At 46.5% G+C, this 21283-nt stretch overlaps 1 protein-coding gene across 1 annotated transcript; it reads left to right on the forward strand.

Annotated features, from left to right (window-relative positions):
- The first annotated feature begins 602 nt into the window (after window positions 1-602).
- Window positions 603-11636, forward strand: LOC121541541 (beta-centractin). The gene is made up of 11 exons (XM_041850616.2): window positions 603-810; window positions 2980-3044; window positions 3168-3243; window positions 3337-3462; window positions 3617-3741; window positions 3827-4043; window positions 4182-4274; window positions 4415-4589; window positions 4755-4816; window positions 4978-5018; window positions 9487-11636. Exons 1-11 carry the CDS (start codon window positions 763-765, stop codon window positions 9587-9589), a joined length of 1131 nt encoding a protein of 376 aa, XP_041706550.1. The 5' UTR covers window positions 603-762; the 3' UTR covers window positions 9590-11636.
- The last annotated feature ends 9647 nt before the right edge of the window (window positions 11637-21283 follow it).

Below are 21283 nucleotides of genomic sequence, written 5' to 3' on the forward strand. Positions count from 1 at the left end.
TTTGGGAATTACGTAGATGACATTTTCGATTACATTTAGTTACATTTAACTGGTTAAACAACACTCTAAGTGCTACCATTTCCTAACAAAATGTTTGTATAATTTTTTACAGTCTTCATTACGATACTTTTATTTTGAAGGGAAATCTCCGAGGTCACCGCCTTATTCTTTCTAGGTCTTGCTTATTCTTGCTCGCTTCTCAGAGGTCTGACTGTCCTACTGACGGCCAAAAATCTATACCTCAGTGCCAAAAATGCACAACAGTCCTTCTGATTACAGACACTTTTTTCTTAAAGGGAAAGAATCACTGTCATTGATTTTTTTTTAACCTAATCATTTTTGGGTGTTCTGGAATTTGCAACAGACAGATAAACCATACATCATTTCTATTCAGTAATAGCTAATTACCAATGCTAATTAACCATGATTTAAAAAACATGCACATAAATATAATGTAATGATAAATGTTTTCATGAAGATAATGGAAAGCCAGCCAACCAAAATGGTGCACACGCTGACAACCCTGAATCGAGGGTTGATTCGACAGTGAGCACGTGAACTCCAGCTGGCAGCATTGCGATTGGCTGTTACCAGTGTCCGTCTAGATAACCAGACACAGGGTTCGGTTGTGATCAAAGCAAGCAGCGGCAGCGAGTCGTCTGAGCCCAGAGTGACAGGGCGTTATTTACATGATTAGAATATACAATAGGCAATATTGTATCGAAGGAATAATAGAAACATATCTTAAACAATCAGTTCGTCATGGAGTCCTATGACATTATAGCTAACCAGCCGGTTGTGATCGATAATGTAAGTATGATGTCACTCATCCACACCCTGCCTTGCCCGCTAAATGACTACTCAGGGAGGTTAGCTAGCTAGCTTATTGTGTTGGAAGCTTTGATATCTGACATTACTGAATACTGTGTACTAGCTTGCTATTCATCAATATATTCCAGTTGCACTTAGCTAGCTAGCTCTTCCCATGTGCACATCGTGTAGAATGCCTCAATTTATTTTTGTTGCATTGCATAGCTTGTTAGCTAACTTGTGCTGCAGAACCAGCTTGCGAGTGCTAGCTATCCAGCTTACGTTACGTTATTTTTCATCTAAACGCTGTATAACGCTAGCTACATCTCCATCATATTTTCTGTGCTGGAAGAATAACAATATGCATATGATAAAATCATAGTTGCATCAGCTACTAGGAAGCTAGTTGCAACACCGGCTAGACACAATTGTGTCGCCGGGAGACTAACCCCACCTTGGCTTGCTAACGGCTAGCCATCTATGCTGAGTCTTTCCATGTCGTTTCAGCAAGCCATGACCCCCACCATCTCCGATTGTTCTGACATTTTCTCCGTAGTTAGAAACAGATAGGATTTACATTCCTGAAACATTATTTGGTTGAAATGTAGTTTTATCTCGGAGAAATTAAGCTAATTGATTGCACCCAAATTGGTAATTTTTGTTAGACCATTCCTGGTGAACAAGCAAACTATTAGACTACAGCAGTTCTAATGGTTTCAATGTTATGGTCTCTGATGGTCTTCAATGGTAAAAGTCCCAAACACACACTGTATAGTGTTTTGCAATTGGTGTTTTTTGTTGTTATTGGTAAATGTCACTAATCACAATACATATAGAGCTGTTTCCTGATTATTTTATTGAAAAACATAAGACTGCCATGCAATTAATTATGTTATTATGGTTGTCACTATATTTTAGCCCATTTGTATTGTTATATTTTAGGCTTATAGAAAAAGTCTGCATATGAGAATTGCATATGGATAGCCCTCTCAGAGAGCGGCCACTTGTTGGACTATTCAAGGAGAGTTGGGATGAAGTATTAGGTTGCTAAGAGATGGGCAAACTGAATTGCTTTCATGGAGGACTGGCTTGAATTGAGCCAAATCTATTGTTTTACAACCTAAAGTTGCAAAATAAATGTTGTGATCTATTTAATAAACAAAAGGGACCAGCAAACTGGATAAAGTGTGGCGGTATAGCAGAAACAGCGACATCTAGTGGTCAAAACATGGTACTGTCATACTACCTAATGGGAAATAATGCAAGCGACTTCAATTACAAATTTCTCTGAACAGGAGGAAAAAACAACACCAGATTTACAGGAAATACATTACATAGTATGGAGAAGAAATACTCCAAGCCACAGCTTCATACTACTTGTTTAACATAGATAACTTATACTGTTTACTGGTTGTTGGAGTGGGATTGGTGTGGGGTGTATGTGGATGGATTTTCACAATATTGGGGGGATTTTTGGGGAATGCTAATCGTATCTGTTAATAACTACATAAACAATTTTAGAGCAATCTGAGATGGTGGGTGTCATCCATTTTCTTATGCTTTTTGAGGTGGATCGTCTCTGATGCTAGCCCTGCATTGCCAGAGAAATTGGCTAGCTAACAGCATTAGCAAGTGCTAACTATCGCCATCAGTCACTGATCATGCGCCTTAGCGTATACCAGTCTAAAAATAAACAACTTCAATCCAAAAAAAACTACTTGAAATTGCATTTTCAATTTCTTTGCTAGATTATTTATCCTGAATGAGTGTACCCAACCTTGCAGGTTGTTGTCAACATAGTACCTGTGTCATCTGTTGCCCTGATTAGCCCTGAGGCCTGTCATGGGCTCTGTCTGAAAGCTATACAAGTAGCATACTGTTTTACATGAGTGGCACTCAAACCCTTATGAAACTTTTAATTATAAAGCCCTGTGATGCTGCCATGACCCAGCAGACAAAGGCTGGAGAGTGTGTGATGTCTTAGCCAGAGAGGGATGATGCCTTCTTTGGCTTCAGGCTGTGTCTTATGAGACACACACACGAGGAGTGTTAATTGCAGTGGGTGAGGACAGAGAACACAAGCAGTCATAGCTCAATATGGACCCCTTTCTCTCCTCTCTGTTTTTATTTCTTCCCCCTATTTACCTCTATCGTACTTTCTCTCCCCAGGGTTCAGGTGTTGTCAAAGCTGGCTTTGCTGGAGACCAGATTCCCAAATACTGCTTCCCCAACTAGTAAGACCTCAATTTTTACTTATCCTACACCAATAACACACTGCTGATATTCAGTCAGATAGCATCCAAGGGATTTGGGTTGTGTTCATGAATCTGTTGTGTTCTGCTGTGTGTGTGATCCAGTGTGGGCCGTCCCAAGCATGTGCGCGTGATGGCAGGAGCCCTGGAGGGGGACCTCTTCATTGGACCCAAAGCAGAGGTAGGCTTCACACCATAGGCTTCCTCACACACTATGAATGGGCCTGTCACAACAAGCCTCTAACTAACCCTTCTCTTACCCTTCCCCTCTCAGGAGCACAGAGGGTTACTGTCAGTGAGGTATCCCATGGAGCACGGCATAGTGAAGGACTGGAACGACATGGAGAGGATCTGGCAGTACGTCTACTCCAAGGAACAGCTGCAGACCTTCTCAGAGGAGGTGAGCTCTCCTCTCTTTTATAACCTTATTCCTTGTTTTGGTGGTCATTGCAGAACAGTCGACCACATGCTTCCTTCAGTAGCCACGGTCACTGGCTTTAGTCGCATATGATAAAACTGTCCCTCTCCCTTTCCTTCTCTCTCCTTCCCTCCAGCACCCTGTCCTGTTGACTGAAGCGCCTCTGAACCCCAGTAAGAACAGGGAGAAGGCGGCTGAGGTTTTCTTCGAGACCTTCAACGTCCCCGCCCTCTTTATCTCCATGCAGGCAGTCCTCAGTCTGTGAGTATGTTTCCCCGTGTGTGTGTGGTCGTGTCTCACACACGCTTTTGTGTGTGTGTTATACTCTCATCCCTCTCTTGCCCAGCTATGCAACAGGGCGTACCACGGGGGTGGTGTTAGATGCGGGTGACGGGGTGACCCACGCGGTGCCCATCTACGAGGGCTTTGCCATCCCCCACTCCATCATGAGGGTGGACATCGCTGGCAGGGACGTGTCCCGCTACCTCCGGCTGCTGCTACGCAAGGAGGGCTACGACTTCCACACCTCCGCAGAGTTTGAGGTTGTTCGCACCATCAAAGAGGTACGGGACGGACTGTGTGTACATGTGCGTGTGACACACACACACACACACACACACACGTAACCAAACTAAAAGAAACGCAGGGCTCTATAGCTGTCAATAGGAATTTGGTGATAATGTGTGTGTTTCTGTCCTCAGAGAGCCTGCTACCTGTCCCTGAACCCCCAGAAGGATGAGACTCTGGAGACAGAGAAGGCTCAGTACACCCTCCCCGACGGCAGCACGCTGGATGTTAGTATTTAACACACACCTTCATTTTCTTTTGAAGGACTACAAACATCAACAACATCATAATCACCATGATGACCCTGAGCCTAATCTGACACCCAGTTGACCCTAACTCTGACCGTTGACCTCTGCCCCCTGTCCAGATTGGTCCAGCCCGGTTCCGAGCACCAGAGCTGCTGTTCAGGCCAGACTTGATCGGAGACGAGAGCGAGGGGATCCATGAGGTGCTGGCTTTCGCCATCCAGAAGTCTGACATGGACCTCCGACGCACACTCTTCTCCAACATTGTACTGTCTGGAGGATCTACACTGCTCAAAGGTTACACACACACACACACACACACTGACTGTTCGACATCAACTAATACCAGTGTGTTGTGAATGGAAAGTGGGTGTTTTCTCGTGGTTTAAGGCTTCTTAGCTCAGCATTGCACACACACACACACACACACACTGTTAGCTAACATAGTATTTTCTGCTGCAGGCTTCGGTGACAGGCTACTAAGCGAAGTGAAGAAGCTCGCTCCCAAAGACGTGAAAATCAAGGTATAGTAACTAATAACCAAGTTCATGCCCAGGGGCCTCTTCTTGGCCAGAGCTCAGCATGTTAGTATAAGCCTGATGTTTTTAGCATATGTTGGCAGGATGTTGTCGCGTCAACAAGCCCCTGCTGACTTCCTGTCTCTCTCGCTCTGTTTCATGTCCAGATCTCCGCCCCTCAGGAGAGGCTGTACTCCACGTGGATTGGGTAAGAGATCACCACACACACACCAGGGATGCAAGCTCGTTGCCTTTCGGCGGTATTCACCGTTTTGATCTCAAAATAGGCCGTCCATGTGAATCGTGTAGATCCGAAGAACATTTTGGTTATCATTGACATGTTGAAATCATTGACTGAGAACAGAATGCATCCCAGTAAGGGAATATCGGGAGTTCAGAGCATGATGTCAGATCAGAATCAGTGCTTCATCCAATATCATGTGTGACCGCTGTGATCAGCCAGCCACATCGTCTGCCAACCATTGTAATGGCGCTGGAGGGGATGGCTGCCGTTTTATGGACTCTTAACCAAACGTGCTATTTTGTGTTTTTTTTTCTCGCATTGTTTATAACTTATTTTGTACATAATGTTGCTGCTACCGTCTCTTATGACCCAAAAGAGCTTCTGGACATCAGAACAGCGATTACTCACCTTGAACTGGATGAATAATTTTTCTTTAATGAGTCGGATGAGAGGGATTTGCTCCGGACACCCGACAGGGCCCTCATCCCCGTCATTCGCAGTAGAAAGAAAATGAGATATCGTGGAAGGAGATCGGGGCGTCTGGTAAGGAGCCGGCGACGAGTGGCTAATCTTCCTTTGCCATCGATACTATTGGCCAACTTACAATTGCTTGATAATAAAGTGGACGAACTACAGGCACGTATATCCTACCAACGGGACATTAAAACTGTAATATCTTATGTTTCACCGAGTCGTGGCTGAACGAAGACATGAATAACATACAGCTGGCGGGTTATACACTGTATCGGCAGGATAGAACAGCAGCCTCTGGTAAGACAAGGGGTGGCGGTCTATGTATATTTGTAAACAACAGCTGGTACACGATATCTAAAGAAGTCTTGAGGTTTTGCTCGCCTGAGGTAGAGTATCTCATGATAAGCTATAGACCACACTATCAACAAAGAGAGTTTATCTATATTCTTAATCTATTTTCGTAGCTGTCTATTTACCACCACAAACCGATGCAGGCACTAAGACCGCACTCAATGAACTGTATACGGCCGTAAGCAAACAGGAAAAAGCTCATCCAGTGGCGGTGCTCCTAGTGGCCTGGGACTTTAATGCAGGGAAACTGAAATCCATTTTACCTAATTTCTACCAGCATGTTAAATGTGCAACCAGATGGAAAAAAACTCTAGACCACCTTTACTCCACACACAGAGACGCGTACAAAGCTCTCCCTCGCCCTCCATTTGGCAAATCTGACCATAATTCTATCCTCCTGAATCCTGCTTACAAGCAAAAACTGAAGCAGGAAGCACCAGTAACTCGGTTAATAAAAAAAGTGGTCAGATGAAGCAGATGCTAAGCTACAGGACTGTTTTGCTAGCACAGAATGGAATATGTTCGGGGATTCTTCCGATGGCATTGAGGAGTACACCACATCAGTCACTGGCTTCATCAATAAGTGCATCGATGATGTCGTCATACATCATACGTCATACGTATGTGTTACATACCCCAACCAGAAGCCATGGATTACAGGCAACATCCGCACTGAGCTGAAGGGTAGAGCTGCCGCTTTCAAGGAGCGGAACTCTAACCCGGAAGCTTATAAGAAATCCCGCTATGCTCTCCGATGAACCATCAAACAGGCAAAGCGTTAATACAGGACTAAGATCGAATCGTACTACTCCGGCTCCGACGCTTGTCGGATGTGGCAGGGCTTGCAAACTTTTAAAGTCTACAAAGGGAAGCACAGCCGCGAGCTGCCCAGTGACACGAGCATACCAGACGAGCCAAATTACTTCTATGCTTGCTTCGAGGCAAGTAATACTTAAACATGCATGAGAGCATCAGCTTTTCCGGACGACTGTGTGATCACGCTCTCCGTAGCCGATGTGAGTAAGACCTTTAAACAGGTCAACATTCACAAGGCCTCAGGGCCAGACGTATTACCAGGGTGTGTACTCCGAGCATGCGCTGACCAACTGGCAAGTGTCTTCACTGACATTTTCAACCTCTCCCTGTCTGAGTCTGTAATACCAACATGTTTCAAGCAGACCACCATAGTCCCTGTGCCCAAGAACACTAAGGTAACCTGCCTAAATGACTACCGACCCGTAGCACTCACGTCTGTAGCCATGAAGTGCTTTGAAAGGCTGGTCATGGCTCACATCAACACCATTATCCCAGAAACCCTAGACCCACTCCAATTTACATACCGCCCCAACAGATCCACAGATGATGCAATCTCTATTGCGCTGTCCACATCACCAACAAACTAACATGGCCCAAGCACACCAAGACAGTCGTGAAGAGGGCACGACAAAACCTATTCCCTCTAAGGAGACTGAAAAGATTTGTAATGGGTCCTCAGATCCTCAAAAGGTTCTACAGCTGCACCATCGAGAGCATCCTGACTGGTTGCATCACTGCCTGGTATGAGGTGTGAATGAAGGAGTCAGGCGCAGGATGTAAACCACCGAAGTCCAGAGTTGATTCCGTTTACATAAATAAAACGCACCCAGCGTCAAAACGAAACTATCACAAGGGAAATATTCCACCTTGGCAATAACAAATGGAAGAGTAGCTGAACCTACTTGCGCTCACAATGAAACAATCACTCACAAAGACGAGGGGAACACTTATACACATACTAATTAGGGAAATGAGCACCGTGTGTGTGATTGACAAGACAAGTGGAGTGATGAGAATGGGATCGGCAGTAGCTAGTAAGCCGGTGACGACGAACGCCGAAACCTGCCCGAACAAGGACGGGAGGCAGCCTCTGCAGAAGTCGTGACAGGTGTGCAGACACTGATGAGTCTTCTGTTACATTTGTGTAATTATTGGAGCAGCTTGAGCGAAGTGGATACAGTATCTTTTCATTTAGCCTGTTAGAACCAAGAGCACAGGCCAGTCTGACTAGGCTTCGCTGTCACGCAGCCTCTGAGTGCCATAGAGGGGAAAACAGAGCACAGTGACAGTCATGCTTGCGCCGTTACATCTCTGATAACAGTGTATCTCTTGCCCAAACCATTCAAAAGTTCTGCCCCATTTACTGGAGCTACCTTTCTGCCGCAAGTTCGTGCGCATTTTATATAATTTCATAAACCATGTCGCGGGCCGTTTTTAAAGTGGAACTGACAGCGTTTTAGCAACATGAAATCCTATTGAAATCTGTTTATATACACCCACAGGAAGAATATGACACAATTTTTTTTTACATTTTCTGACAAGCGACCACTTAGATATGGTCACTTTCATACTTTCATAGAATGTTTAGGAATGACGTACAGCAAGGCATTTGTGAAAATTCTATAGCAATATAGAGTGGAAAAGCGGCCGTGCGTTTGGACAATTAATAGACACTGCAGCAAATAAAACCTAATAAAAACATATGTCTTGTCCAGGACCGGACTCTACACAGACCGGTGCACCATAGCCAATCAGAGCTACAGTAGGCCTATATGCAAATAAATCATTTGTCACACCGGCTTGCAGTCATTCACTTTGAACCGGACTGTGTGTATACAGGCAGTAACAACAGCGCAACTTTAGATCATTAGAAAGCATTGGCCAAAAGCCACAAAATACACCTGAATGGATTTCTGCAAATATGTAATTACCACGGGAGTCCTCGTACATTTGGAAACTTTACAGTCCTATTGATCAAACAACCATGAAAAGTTAGGCTCTCTCTCCCTCAGTTTCCTATCCACATCAACAACAAGAAGATCAACAACTAATGTTGCCAGAGCGAGATGAGCTAAAATCTAACAAGGGAACAGTAGATAAACCCTTTCAAACTTTTTCAGCTTGTAGTTGGCCGTCAAAAGAGCACCGATAAACAATGGGGAATAGTAGCCTGCTCACCCTTCTGCACTTTGCCTGCCAATGCATGCTTGTCCCCCAATGCATGCTGGTCCCAACCCACGTTTTAATAACTGAATGGGAACTTGCCTGCCTCCCTGCCCATTTGATCGATGCCAAATTTATATTGGATTGACAACTAAGACATATGCTAACTGTGGATAACAGTCGTTCAAGTTCAGCATAGCTAGCTAGCAAAGTGATTCACATTTCTTGCTAGCTAACCAAATGACACCTGCATCTTTAGCTGTAGCCACAGCAAAACGATATGGGGTGAAAAAGTCGGCCACTCACCCATTCGTCCAATGACATGACATCGTCCCAGAAGATAGCTAGCCAACGTTAGGCTCCGCGTTTGAAGCTTGCTAAAGAAATGGCTATATAAATAGATTAGCTAGCCTATTAGTCACGTTATGACTAACTTGTGATCATTGCCCTTGCTAGTTTGAATGTATTGACATTCGTCCGTTTTTGTCCAAAATATTGAGTAATTGAAACTGAATCCCTAATGGCTGGAGGCAGCAAACAATGTACCAGGCCAGCTGTGATTTACGACCTGATAGCACACTCACTCACTCATCTCTTATCCCTCTCCTCCCTCTTGTGTTCTGTGTAGTGGCTCCATCCTGGCGTCATTGGACACCTTTAAGAAGATGTGGGTCAGTAAGAAGGAGTATGAGGAGGACAGAGCACGGGCCATCCACAGGAAGACCTTCTAACACCGCTGCCCTTAAACTGCCCTCAACATTAGCTATCTGCCTCCAACCTTCCCTCACACTACCATCCAATGCTCCTGTATCGGCCCTCAGTTGCCCCACATTGCCAATTTGCCCCAGACAATTCCAACGGTCCCCATATTGCCCTCCATTACCATTCCATACAGCCCAATGTCTGCCCCAGTCTCTCCCCCTTTGTTACCCCCATCCTCTGGCCAGGGGAGTTTCTATATACACCCTCCCTCAGTTCAGCATGCCTTTTGTTGCCACCCACCCCACCCATGGGTGTAGGGAGAGAGCAGGGTGCCCCTTCAGGTAAACCTGTGACCCCCTCACCTCCTCCCTCCACACACACACCCCTCGACCCCAAACATACCCCTCACACACACCCAGGGCTGCGTGGGCATTTGTCAATACTGTGGACTGTCTGTTTTTCTGTTCTAAAGGGGGCAATGCTATACTCTACTCAAACCTGAAGTATTTATATTACTCTCCTATCTTCCCTACCTAGCGTCATATCATCCAGTGACAATGAAGGTGAATGTTTTTTTTGATACTGTAAGAATTTCATTCCAAACCGAAGAGATTGACTTTTGCTTTTTAAAAATGTTTAATATTTTGGTCATCACGGTAACAGATCACCATGTTGAAGTCACCATTGTTTTGTTGTTTTAGTTTTAGTTTCCATTTGTTTAATTAGTTCGTATTGAGGGTTAGGGTTATGACAGTCTGCTATTGGAATAGGTCATGCTGCTCTCTGTGGTCTGGGGTAAAGAATACCACTGTGTTTTACATTGGCTCATAAAACATCCAAGGAATTCATTGGAAAACATTAAAGGAACTTCTCTCTCCACCAACCCTCCTACAGGTGTTTAACAACAATGACTACTGGACATGTTTAGATGGCAGCGATGTTTAACGCTTCCTTATATTGATGTGTCAAAATATAAAGTATCTCCATTCGGTTAGCTGTGTTTTTTTCCTCTTTGTCTGAAAATGATGTTTGTGAAATGGTTTGATAACAGAGGAGTGATGAGATGTACCCTCCTCACTCAGTACAAAACCCAACAGGGGGATTTCAACATTATATGACCATTACTATTTCTAAATGACCGTTAAATATATGAAAGCTAAACTTTGGGACCTGTTGGAACCTTGAATGCCTTCTCCTTCTAAAATTTAAAACTGACAAAGTGCTGTCTGTGAAAAAGTTGGCATCCAGGCCTGCATCAGATGTGTTCCTGTTATTAGTGGTCTGTGTTAGACAGAGAGACTGGTCTGAGAGCTGTGTGCCTGTACAGGTTCAACTCTGAGGAGGTCTAAGTCTCCCCTAACCACTGATGCAGGGTCAGATTTATTCATCACCCAACTGGTTAACCTTCAGATTGTGTGAACGTTTATCTGATCCTAGACCTGGAGTGAACTCTGATCTCAGTGTTAGAGGTTAAGGGTCAGGGTCTAGCTGAGGATCTGTGGGAAGGCCACTGAGATCCTCCGACAAACATTTTCGCTTTTCTAGTGCTCCATATTTGGCTCCATTTAAACCATGGTGGAGATTAACTGTTAAATATGCAACTGTTATTTTAAAGCACCATAATTGTATGTATTGGATATAAACTTTGAGAGATGTTTAGTTGCTATAGACTTTAGTAGGACCATTCTCGTAGTAAGCACGTAGAAGCACAAGATGGTGGATTATTATCAGTTAGTTTCTACCCTCTATTCCCCTCATGTACCAGTAGAAGTCTGGGTGGTATTATGGCTAAGCTGGGTTCCCTGCATCTCAGTGGCAGGAAAAAGGTTGTGTCTAAACCTGTGTCCTTCTTACTCCTATGCCCCGGCACCGGAAAGTCCACTAGCATCTGGGTGTTTTTTAAAAGGTTCTAAACTTCATCAGCCTTGTGTACAGTGGAACGCTTTTCAAAAAGTCAACAACAACTAAAGAAGCTAGTTAAATACAGGAATAAAAATGTACAATACTGTTTATTCAAGTCTTGCTTTTACTTTTCATTTTGTAAATTCAGTATAATAAATAAGTTAATGACTGCTGTTGGAGGTGTCTGATGTGTTTTATATATAATTAATTATAATCATAATAACAGTAACCAACAGGATGCTATGAACTGTTTTAGACATTGTGACCCAGTTCAGTTACACTCGTAACTTTGGCCACATTTTATTAAACAAACGGACATATAAAGGCTTTATAAGGCATTCATTCGTAAGCTCTACACAAATGCTTTACGAAGTCATACCACATTTATAAGCGTCCTATTAAATAAACAGAGTGCTCTCTGGATCTTTTCTCAGTTACTTAATAAGAATACCATCTGCTGGCTGGATTTTAGGGTTGAAGTTGATCGCACCATACTGTTGATCGCACCATACTGTTGATTGCACCATACTGTTGATCGCACCATACTGTTGATTGCACCATACTGTTGATCGCACCATCCACTTTCCAAAAGCACTGAGAAGAAAGGAGGGAGGATGAGTTTACTCTCAAGTACCTGTGCATGGCCTACCTGTGCAAAGTACAGGCTTGAGGTGTGGAGTGTTCTATAAACATTGAATATACACTGAGTATACAAAACATTAAGAACTGCTCTTTACATGACAGACTATCCAGGTGAAGCTATGATCCCTTATTGATGTCACTTGTTAAATCCACTTCAATTAGTGTAGATGAAAGAGAGGAGACAGGTTAAATAAGGAGACAATTGGGACATGGATTGTGTATGTGCACCATTCAGAGGGTGAATGGGCAAGACAAAAAATGTAAGTGCATTTGAACGGGGTATGGTAGTAGGTGCCAGGTGCACCGGTTTGTGTCAAGAACTGCAACGCTGCTGGGTTTTTAATGCTCAACAGTTTCCCATGTGAATCAAGAATGGGCCACCCCCCAAAGGACATCCAGCCAACTTGACACAACTGTGGGAAGCATTGGAGTCAACATGGGCCAGCATCCCTGTGGAACGCTTTTGACACCTTGTAGAATCCATGCCCCTACGAATTAAGGTTGTTCTGAGGTCAAAAGTGAGGGGGAGAGGGGTGCAACTCAATATTAGGAAGGCGTTCCTAATGTTTGGTTTACATTTACATTTACATAATTTAGCAGACGCTCTTATCCAGAGCGACTTACAAATTGATGCATTCAACTTATGATAGCCAGTGGGACAACCACTTTTTTAAAAACTTTTTTTATTGATGGGGGAAGAAGGATTACTTTATACTATTCCAGGTATTCCTTAAAGAGGTAAGGGTTTCAAGTGTCTCCGGAAGGTGGTCAGTGACTCCGCTATCCTGGCGTTGTGGGGGAGCTTGTTCCACCATTGGGGTGCCAGAGCAGCGAATAGCTTTGACTGGGCTGAGCGGGTGCTTCCGTAAAGGTAGGGGAGCTAGCAGGTCAGAGGTGGATGAACGTAGTGCCCTCGTTTGGGTGTAGGGACTGATCAGAGCCTGAAGGTAAGGAGGTGCCGTTCCCCTCACAGCTCCGTAGGCAAGCACCATGGTCTTGTAGTAGATGCGAGCCTCAACTGGAAGCCAGTGGAGTGTGCGGAGGAGCGGGGTGACATGAGAGAACTTGGGAAGGTTGAACACCAGATGGGCTGCAGCGTTCTGGATAAGTTGTAGGGGTTTAATGGCACAGGCAGGGAGCCCAGCCAACAGCGAGTTGCAGTAATATGTGTTTAGCATATACTGAACAAAAATATAAGCACAACATATAGTTACAGTTCATATAAGGAAATCATTCAATTGAAATAAATTCATTAGGCCCTAATCTATGGATTTCATATGACTGGGCAGGGGCACAGCCATGGCTGGGCCTGGGTGGGCATAGGCCCACCCACGGGGAGCCAGGCCCAGCCAATCAGAATTCGTTTTCCCCCACAAAAGGGCTTTATTACAGACAGAAATACTCCTCCTCTTGGCAAAGGAGAAATGCTCACTAACAGGGATGAGAGAATTAAGCTTTTTGTGCGTGTGGAAAATTTCTAGGATCTTTTCTTTCAGCTCATGAAACATGGGACCAACACTTTACATATTGCGCTACAGAAGGCTATAATGGTCGCTAATACTATTAGGCTTGGGTGGGGGACTCAGGTGCAGAGACGGACACGCGGACAAAGAGGGTGAATTATGATGTAGTTTATTCAGCGTGTTATGGTAGAGAGAAGCAGTACAGGGTGGAGTAGCTTCAGGCTGGGGTAGGAGCTGAGTAGGGTGGAGAGCCAGTAGTCCTGAGGGCTGGATGACGAGGATATCAGACAACAGAGCAGGTTGCGGCGTGGGAATGGCAGGCAGGCAGGCAGCAGGAACAGACGAGATCTAATCGAAGGAGAGACAGGTTACAAACGTGGCAGAAACAACTATAATACTGAGAGAGTACAACTAAACTGAGACTTCTGTACGGGGCCAAGTTACCACAGGTAGTGTAGGAACGAACTGGCGCTGGAGAGGTGTCCAGCCCGGGTAGATAACTGCTGGTTGATTGTTGACAACGAGCTGCAGCTGGATGTAACTGATCTTGTGAGAGAATGGCCACGCCCCCTGACCTAGATCCTCTGACTGGACTGCACAGCAGGGGGAGACAGACACAAACAACACACACAGGGAAAAAGGGAAAGGAAAACCAGCAGGAACAGGACCAACAGTGCCGGACCGTAACAGTACCCCCCCCTCAACGGGCGCCACCCGGCGACCCACCCGGCTTGTCAGGGTGGTCCCTATGGAAGTCAGCCACCAGCTGCGGATCCAGTATAAATCGTCGGGGAATCCAGGACCTCTCCTCGGGACCGTATCCCTCCCAGTCCACCAGGTACTGAAACCCTCTACCACGCCTCCGGACGTCCAGCAGTCTCCGCACCGTGTAGGCTGGATGGTCGCAATCATACGCGGTGGCGGAGGGGGATCCACAGGCGGACACAAAGGGCTGGAGGAGACCAGCTTCAGCTGGGACACGTGAAATGTAGGATGGACTCTCATGGCCTGGGGAAGCTTCAACCGAACAGCCGAAGGGTTGATGATGGAGTCGATCTCGAAAGGACCCAAATACCGGGCGACAGCTCACGGGAGTCAGTGCGCAGGGGGATGTTGCTGGAGGAGAGCCAGACTCGCTGACCAGGCTGGAACTGGGGAGCGACTACCCTGTGCCTGTCCGCCACCCTCTTGTTACGCTCTGCTGTCCGTAGAAGAGCCTCACGGGTGTCCACCCACACCTTGCGGCAGCGACAGAAGGTTATCCTGAACTGACGGGGACGGCTAACTCCCTTTCCTGAGACGGGAACAATGGCGGTTGGTACCCCAAAGCCGCCTCAAATGGTGAGAGGCCGGTGGCAGATGAGGTGAGGGAATTGTGGGCATATTCGACCCACGGGAGATGTTTGGCCCAGGTGGACGGGTTCTGGGATGTCACACAGCGTAGAGCAGCCTCCAGGTCCTGATTGGTCCTCTCAGTCTGGCCATTGGACTGGGGATGGAAACCTGATGAGAGACTGACAGTGGCACCCAGAGCCGAACAAAACTCCTTCCATACCCGAGAAATGAACTGTGGGCCTCTATCGGACACTATGTCCACAGGTATTCCATGGGGACGGAATACATGTAGGACAAAGAGGTCGGCTGTCTCACTGGCAGATGGTAATTTTGGTAATGCAACAAAATGGGCAGATTTAGAGAATCTGTCCACGATGGTGAGTATGGTGTCATTACCCTCAGACATAGGAAGTCCAGTGACGAAGTCCAAGCCCACGTGAGACCAAGGACGACTCGGGACTGGGAGAGGCCGCAGCAGGCCCGAAGGAGCCCTGTGGGAAGCCTTATTTTGGGCACAGATGGAACAGGCCGCCACGTACTCCCCGGACGTCAGCCTCGGCGGATGGCCACCAAAAGTGCCTCTTCAGTAGCGACAGTGTACGGTTCATACCAGGGTGGCAGGAGAAGCGTGAGGTGTGGATCCAGTTGAGCACTTGCGGCCGCACGGCTGCGGGAACATAGAGAAGGTCGGGGGCCATCGGCCGGTCCAGGTTCCAACTCTTGTGCCGATCGGACGAGGGACTCGATTTCCCAGTGAACCGCCGCCACCAAACAGGAAGCGGGCAGAACAGATTCAGGATTGCTGGAGTCTTCATTGTCTGTAAACTGGCGAGAGAGAGCATCAGGCTTGACATTACGTGTGCCAGGACGATATGTTAAAATAAACTTGAACCTGCTGAAGAACAGAGCCCATCTGGCCTGACGGGAGTTCAGCCTCTTGGACGACTGGATGTAAGCCAGGTTCTTGTGGTCTGTCCAGACTATGAAGGGTTGCTCTGCTCCGTCTAGCCAGTGCCTCCACTCCTCCAACGCCAACTTGACAGCAAGCAACTCCCGGTTACCCACGTCGTAGTTCTTCTCAGCAGGGGTCAATCTCCTGGAGAAAAAGGCCACAGGATGGAGCTTCTGGTCCGTGGGGGAACGTTGTGACAGGACAGCCCCCCACCCCCCGAATCAGAGGCGTCCACTTCCACAATAAACTGCAAACTAGTGTCTGGATGAATAAGAACAGGTGAGGTGGTGAACAGTTCCTTCAATGTACTCACGGCTGACTCGGCCTCAGGCGTCCACAGGAATGGCACCTTAGGGGAGGTGAGCTTGGTCAGGGGGCAACCACTCGGCTGAAACCCCTGATGAAGCGGCGGTAGAAGTTGGCGAGGCCCAGGAAGCGTTGTAGCTGCTTCCGAGATGTGGGTGTGGGCCACTCCACAACCGCTCTGATCTTGTCAGGGTCTGGGTGACACTTGTCCCCGCTCGATAATAAAGCCCAAAAAGGGACGGACTGCCGGTGGAACTCACATTTTTCTGCTTTCACATACAGTTTGTTTTCCATGAGGCGTTGGAGAACCAGACGGACGTGGGAGACGTGTTCATCCTGTGACTTAGAGAATATTAGAATGTCATCCAAATAGACAAACACAAAAACGGTGTAGAAAATCCCTCAACACATCGTTAACCATGGCCTGAAACACTGCTGGGGCGTTAGTGAGACCGAATGGCATGACTAGGTATTCAAAGTGTCCGAGAGGGGTATTGAACCCAGTTTTCCATTCATCTCCCCGCCTGATCCTAACGAGGGGTGGTAAGCGTTACGTAGGGTCGAGTTTGGTAAACACAGTGGCACCATGAAGGGGTTCAAATGCTGAGTTGATGAGAGGCAGGGGGTATGTATTTCTGACTGTGATGTTATTTAGTCCTCTGTAGTCAATGCAGGGGCGTAATGTTTTGTCCTTCTTCTCTACAAAAAAGAACCCAGCTCCAACAGCGGAAGATGAGGGACGAATGATGCCAGAGGTTAGGGGAGTCGCCTATGTAGGTTTCCATAGCTTCTCTCTCAGGACGGGACAGATTGAAAAGCCGACTGGACGGCAAAGGGGCTCCAGGCAGTAACTCAATAGCGCAATCGTATGGCCTATGAGGTGGTAATGAAAGTGCCTTGGACTTACTGAATACCTCGGCCAGGTCCAGGTACTCCTCAGGGACTGAAGAGAGGTCTGGGGTTTTGACAGGGGAAGCAGGGGAGCCGACCGAGGGCGGAATAGCTTCGACCCAAGGCAAACAGAATGGCAGTGAGTGCTCCAACTGTGTATCTTGTGGTTTTGCCAGTCAATATGGGGGGTTGTGAAGGCTAAGCCAAGGGAAACCGAGGATAAGGGGGAGGCCGAGGAGGAGACTACTTTAAACTGGATGGTTTCTTTGTGATTGCCGGACAGCATGAGAGAAACGGGGACAGTTTGGTGGGTGATGTTGGCAAACTGATGGCCCAATAGCGGTTACTGTTATAGGGCTTAGGCAGGGGCTTAACAGGGATCTCAGCCTGAGTGACCAGGTTGATGTCAAGGAAACTATCCTCAGCACCAGAGTCGATTAGAGCCGCTAGTGGGAGAGATAGATTCCTGAACTGGACTGTAGCTGGGATAACTAGACGGGGTGCTGTGGGCATTGAGTCAGGTGTAGCACTCGCAAGTACGCCCACTTTTACCTGCGAGCTTGGTCTTTTGGGCGAACCGGACAGTTAACCAGGAAATGAGTGCGGTCCCCACAGCACATGCACTCACCAGCCCGCATGCGCCGTCGTTCCTTTTCGGCAGGGGACAGACGAGCACGGCCCAGCTGCATGGGCTCGTTAGTTCCGTGGAGGGATCCGCTGAGGTGTGGGCGGTGTCCAGTGGTGGTGTAGCTCGGGCTGCCGAAAGCGAGGGGGCCCCGCCTGTGGTGTGGACCCGACCGCCTCTCCTGTCTCCTCTCCCGTAGCCTGTTGTCTATTCGTGTAGCAAAGGAAACGAGAACATGAAGGTTAGCAGGCTCATCACGAACAGCTAGTTCATTCTTAATCGGGTCACTTAGACCGTTAACAAACGCTCCCTGAAGAGCTTCGTCATTCCACTTGGAATCGGCTGCCAAGGTCCAAAAGTCAATGGCGTATTCAGCCACGCTTACCCGTGCCCTGTCGTAGCTTCAATAGTCTCTTTGTGGCGGTCCCGCATGGTCCGGGTGATCAAACACAACTTTCAATTGAGAGGAAAAATCGTCAAACGACAGGCTGGCAATCTGCTGAGTAGAACAAGCCGCTTCTGCCCAAATCAAAGCTTTGCCCTCATTAACCCCAGTGCGTAATGTACCTTTGAGGATTCCGTGGAGAAAGACAGGGGCTTCTGTTGGAACACCAAGCGGCACTGAAGCAGGAAACCACGGCATTTGTTCAGGTCCCCGTGAAAGGTTCGGGTGAGGTTGTAGGGGGTTCCCGAAGGGCAGGAGCGGAAGCCGAACCTGGAGCCACTGTAGGAGGAACAGGCGGAGGAGAAACAGAGGGAGGAAGGGTAGTGAGTGTTACCAGGTTAGCTACCTGAGAGGAGAGATGAGATACTTGATCCAACAACTGCTGGTTGTTATCCAATAGAGTCCGGATGAGTTGGTCGTGTTGTCCCAACAGCGTTCCCTGTGAATGGAGGGCGCGTTGTATGCCATCACCGTTGTTTCATGTGGCATCTCTGCTGAGTCCATGTTTGGCCAGTTCGTTCTATTAGGCTTGGGTGGGGGACTCAGGTGCAGAGACGGACACGCGGACAAAGAGGGTGAATTATGATGTAGTTTATTCAGCGTGTTATGGTAGAGAGAAGCAGTACAGGGTGGAGTAGCTTCAGGCCGGGGTAGGAGCTGAGTAGGGTGGAGAGCCAGTAGTCCTGAGGGCTGGATGACGAGGATATCAGACAACAGAGCAGGTTGCGGCGTGGGAATGGCAGGCAGGCAGGCAGCAGGAACAGACGAGATCTAATCGAAGGAGAGACAGGTTACAAACGTGGCAGAAACAACTATAATACTGAGAGAGTACAACTAAACTGAGACTTCTGTACGGGGCCAAGTTACCACAGGTAGTGTAGGAACGAACTGGCGCTGGAGAGGTGTCCAGCCCGGGTAGATAACTGCTGGTTGATTGTTGACAACGAGCTGCAGCTGGATGTAACTGATCTTGTGAGAGAATGGCCACGCCCCCTGACCTAGATCCTCTGACTGGACTGCACAGCAGGGGGAGACAGACACAAACAACACACACAGGGAAAAAGGGAAAGGAAAACCAGCAGGAACAGGACCAACAGTGCCGGACCGTAACAAATACAGGACTAGTAAAGGCCCAGTGCACTACTTTTGTGCAAATATTTTTTTGGGCTAAAGAAATTCACTAATGTATTGATGAAATAGTGCTGAGCAGCTGCCTTCACTTCACAAGTAAGCAGTGTGTTGTGCTGGGGGAGCGCGAGGGAGCGGCACTCCCTCACTTTTTTCAATTTGAGAATACATGGAAAACTTTTCTGATCAATTCTAAATACATTTGCCTATATTTAAGTACCAAAAAACCGATAGAATGACAAACCAAATAAATACGTAGGCTACAGCAGCCAAGAAGTAGGTAAATGGTGGATTCTTCCCTGTTTTCTCTCTTACGAATGATGAAGAACTGTAGGCAACGTGTGCACTGCGGAGGCCCGTTGGAGACTTGACAAGTTAAGATAATCAGAATGTTGAAAAAGAATTCTAAATTAACCGTGTCTGCATTGACATTCTTAAAACACCACCGACCTGCTCTTACGCAGTGGAACTTAGAACGATATGTGAGCACTTGGTTACAGCGACACCATTCCGCCAGGACACCCAATCCAGAGTGGCCACCGCAAAACCGAAGAGCCTGACCCTCTCTGGAAGTTGCTGGAGCCCTGCTTGTGATATTTAGCCTATATTGGATATTGGTTGAGACGCAGGGCACGTTCTAGCTTGGTAGGCTATGTCGGGGTGGGAAAATGTACATGTAAATTGGACCAAATTAGAGGTAATAATGCATGTAGGTTATAGTTTATTGAGATGCATGAATACACCATACCAAAAGCTTGATTATATGGCTGTTTTAAAACACATTTCCTGCAATTCTATGTAGTTGATGGATCGGTTAGTTCCAACTGGGATTGGATTGAAACCCTACAGTATGGTAGCCCTCCATGAACAGGGTTGGAGAGCCCTGTGGTGATAGGCTATTCAATAGGCTACATCTGTCGGTACAAACTTTGATTGAGGAAATGATGACATCGTTGACATTTTTTACCCGCTCCGTCACCTAAAACAATAGCACTACACCACTGCAAGTAAGATCTGTGGTAGGTCTGTATCCGGTGGTGTCTGTGTGCTGCATGTGTTCCCTGCTGGCTTCATCCATCTGAGCAGAAGCCAAAATGCAACCATCCTGTGCTCATTACGAACAGAGTAATAAAGGACCTTGAATGACAGCACCATGGACAACGTCGTTCATCCGGAGACTTCGTGCCACTATTTTGATCTGCCACTGACCACGTTTTAGCCTTCTCCATTTACATTGTGTCATAGCCTACATTGGATTAGCCTACACTGTAATTCATTAAATTGGACTGGATTATTTTACCGCACCAGCATTGCAATCCAGTGCATGTACGATTTATTCAATAAACAGAGATATATTGCGGCGCTGTAAAAAAATGTTTGGCTGCGCTACAGAAGGCTATATCTGTCCGCTAATACAGGACTAGTAAAGGCCCATTGCACTACTTTTGTGAAAATGGATATAAAAACATGTTTTTTTATCAATATTGATTTTTTATTCCGATTTTTCAGGAGGTGCTGCAGCACCCTCAGCACCCCTACTTCCTGTAGCTATGGTAACAATGATAGAATTATTGCATTGATCTGGGAAAACGATACTAAACCAACTATTGAAAGTGAAATGAGGTTGTGGTTTTATTTCTCTTTTCATTTGTAGGCCTAGTACCACATTTGATTATCAAGCTATATAATAATAATGATGATAAAAGTAATAATAATATATTTATTTTATATAGCACTTTTCATTACAAACAGAATCTCAAAGTTGCTTTAAAAAACAAACACAAAAACAGATGGCAGATTCTTTGGCAGAGTCTTGAGCGGTTGGCTTCCACTGCTTCAGATGATAAGGCATTGAGGCAGTATGCATAGGCAGTTGCTTGAGCGGGGGGGCAAATCAAATGTTATTTGTCACATGCAGCGTAAACAACAGGTGTAGACGAACAGTTAAGTGATTACTTGCGGAGTTAAATAAAAATAGAAATGGTGACACAGAATAAATACACAGTGAATAATGAATAACAATAACAAGTTATT

This window comes from Coregonus clupeaformis, chromosome 27 (genome assembly GCF_020615455.1).
Source record: "Coregonus clupeaformis isolate EN_2021a chromosome 27, ASM2061545v1, whole genome shotgun sequence".
Lineage (NCBI taxonomy): Eukaryota > Metazoa > Chordata > Actinopteri > Salmoniformes > Salmonidae > Coregonus > Coregonus clupeaformis.

Excerpts from the sequence above, each read along its gene's own strand:
- LOC121541541 (XM_041850616.2), top strand. The coding sequence starts at position 763 with ATGGAGTCCTATGACATTATAGCTAACCAGCCGGTTGTGATCGATAAT. Across the intron at positions 3,742-3,826 it reads ATGCAGGCAGTCCTCAGTCT|CTATGCAACAGGGCGTACCA; the intron begins GTGAGTATGTTT and ends TCTCTTGCCCAG. Across the intron at positions 4,817-4,977 it reads CCAAAGACGTGAAAATCAAG|ATCTCCGCCCCTCAGGAGAG; the intron begins GTATAGTAACTA and ends TTTCATGTCCAG.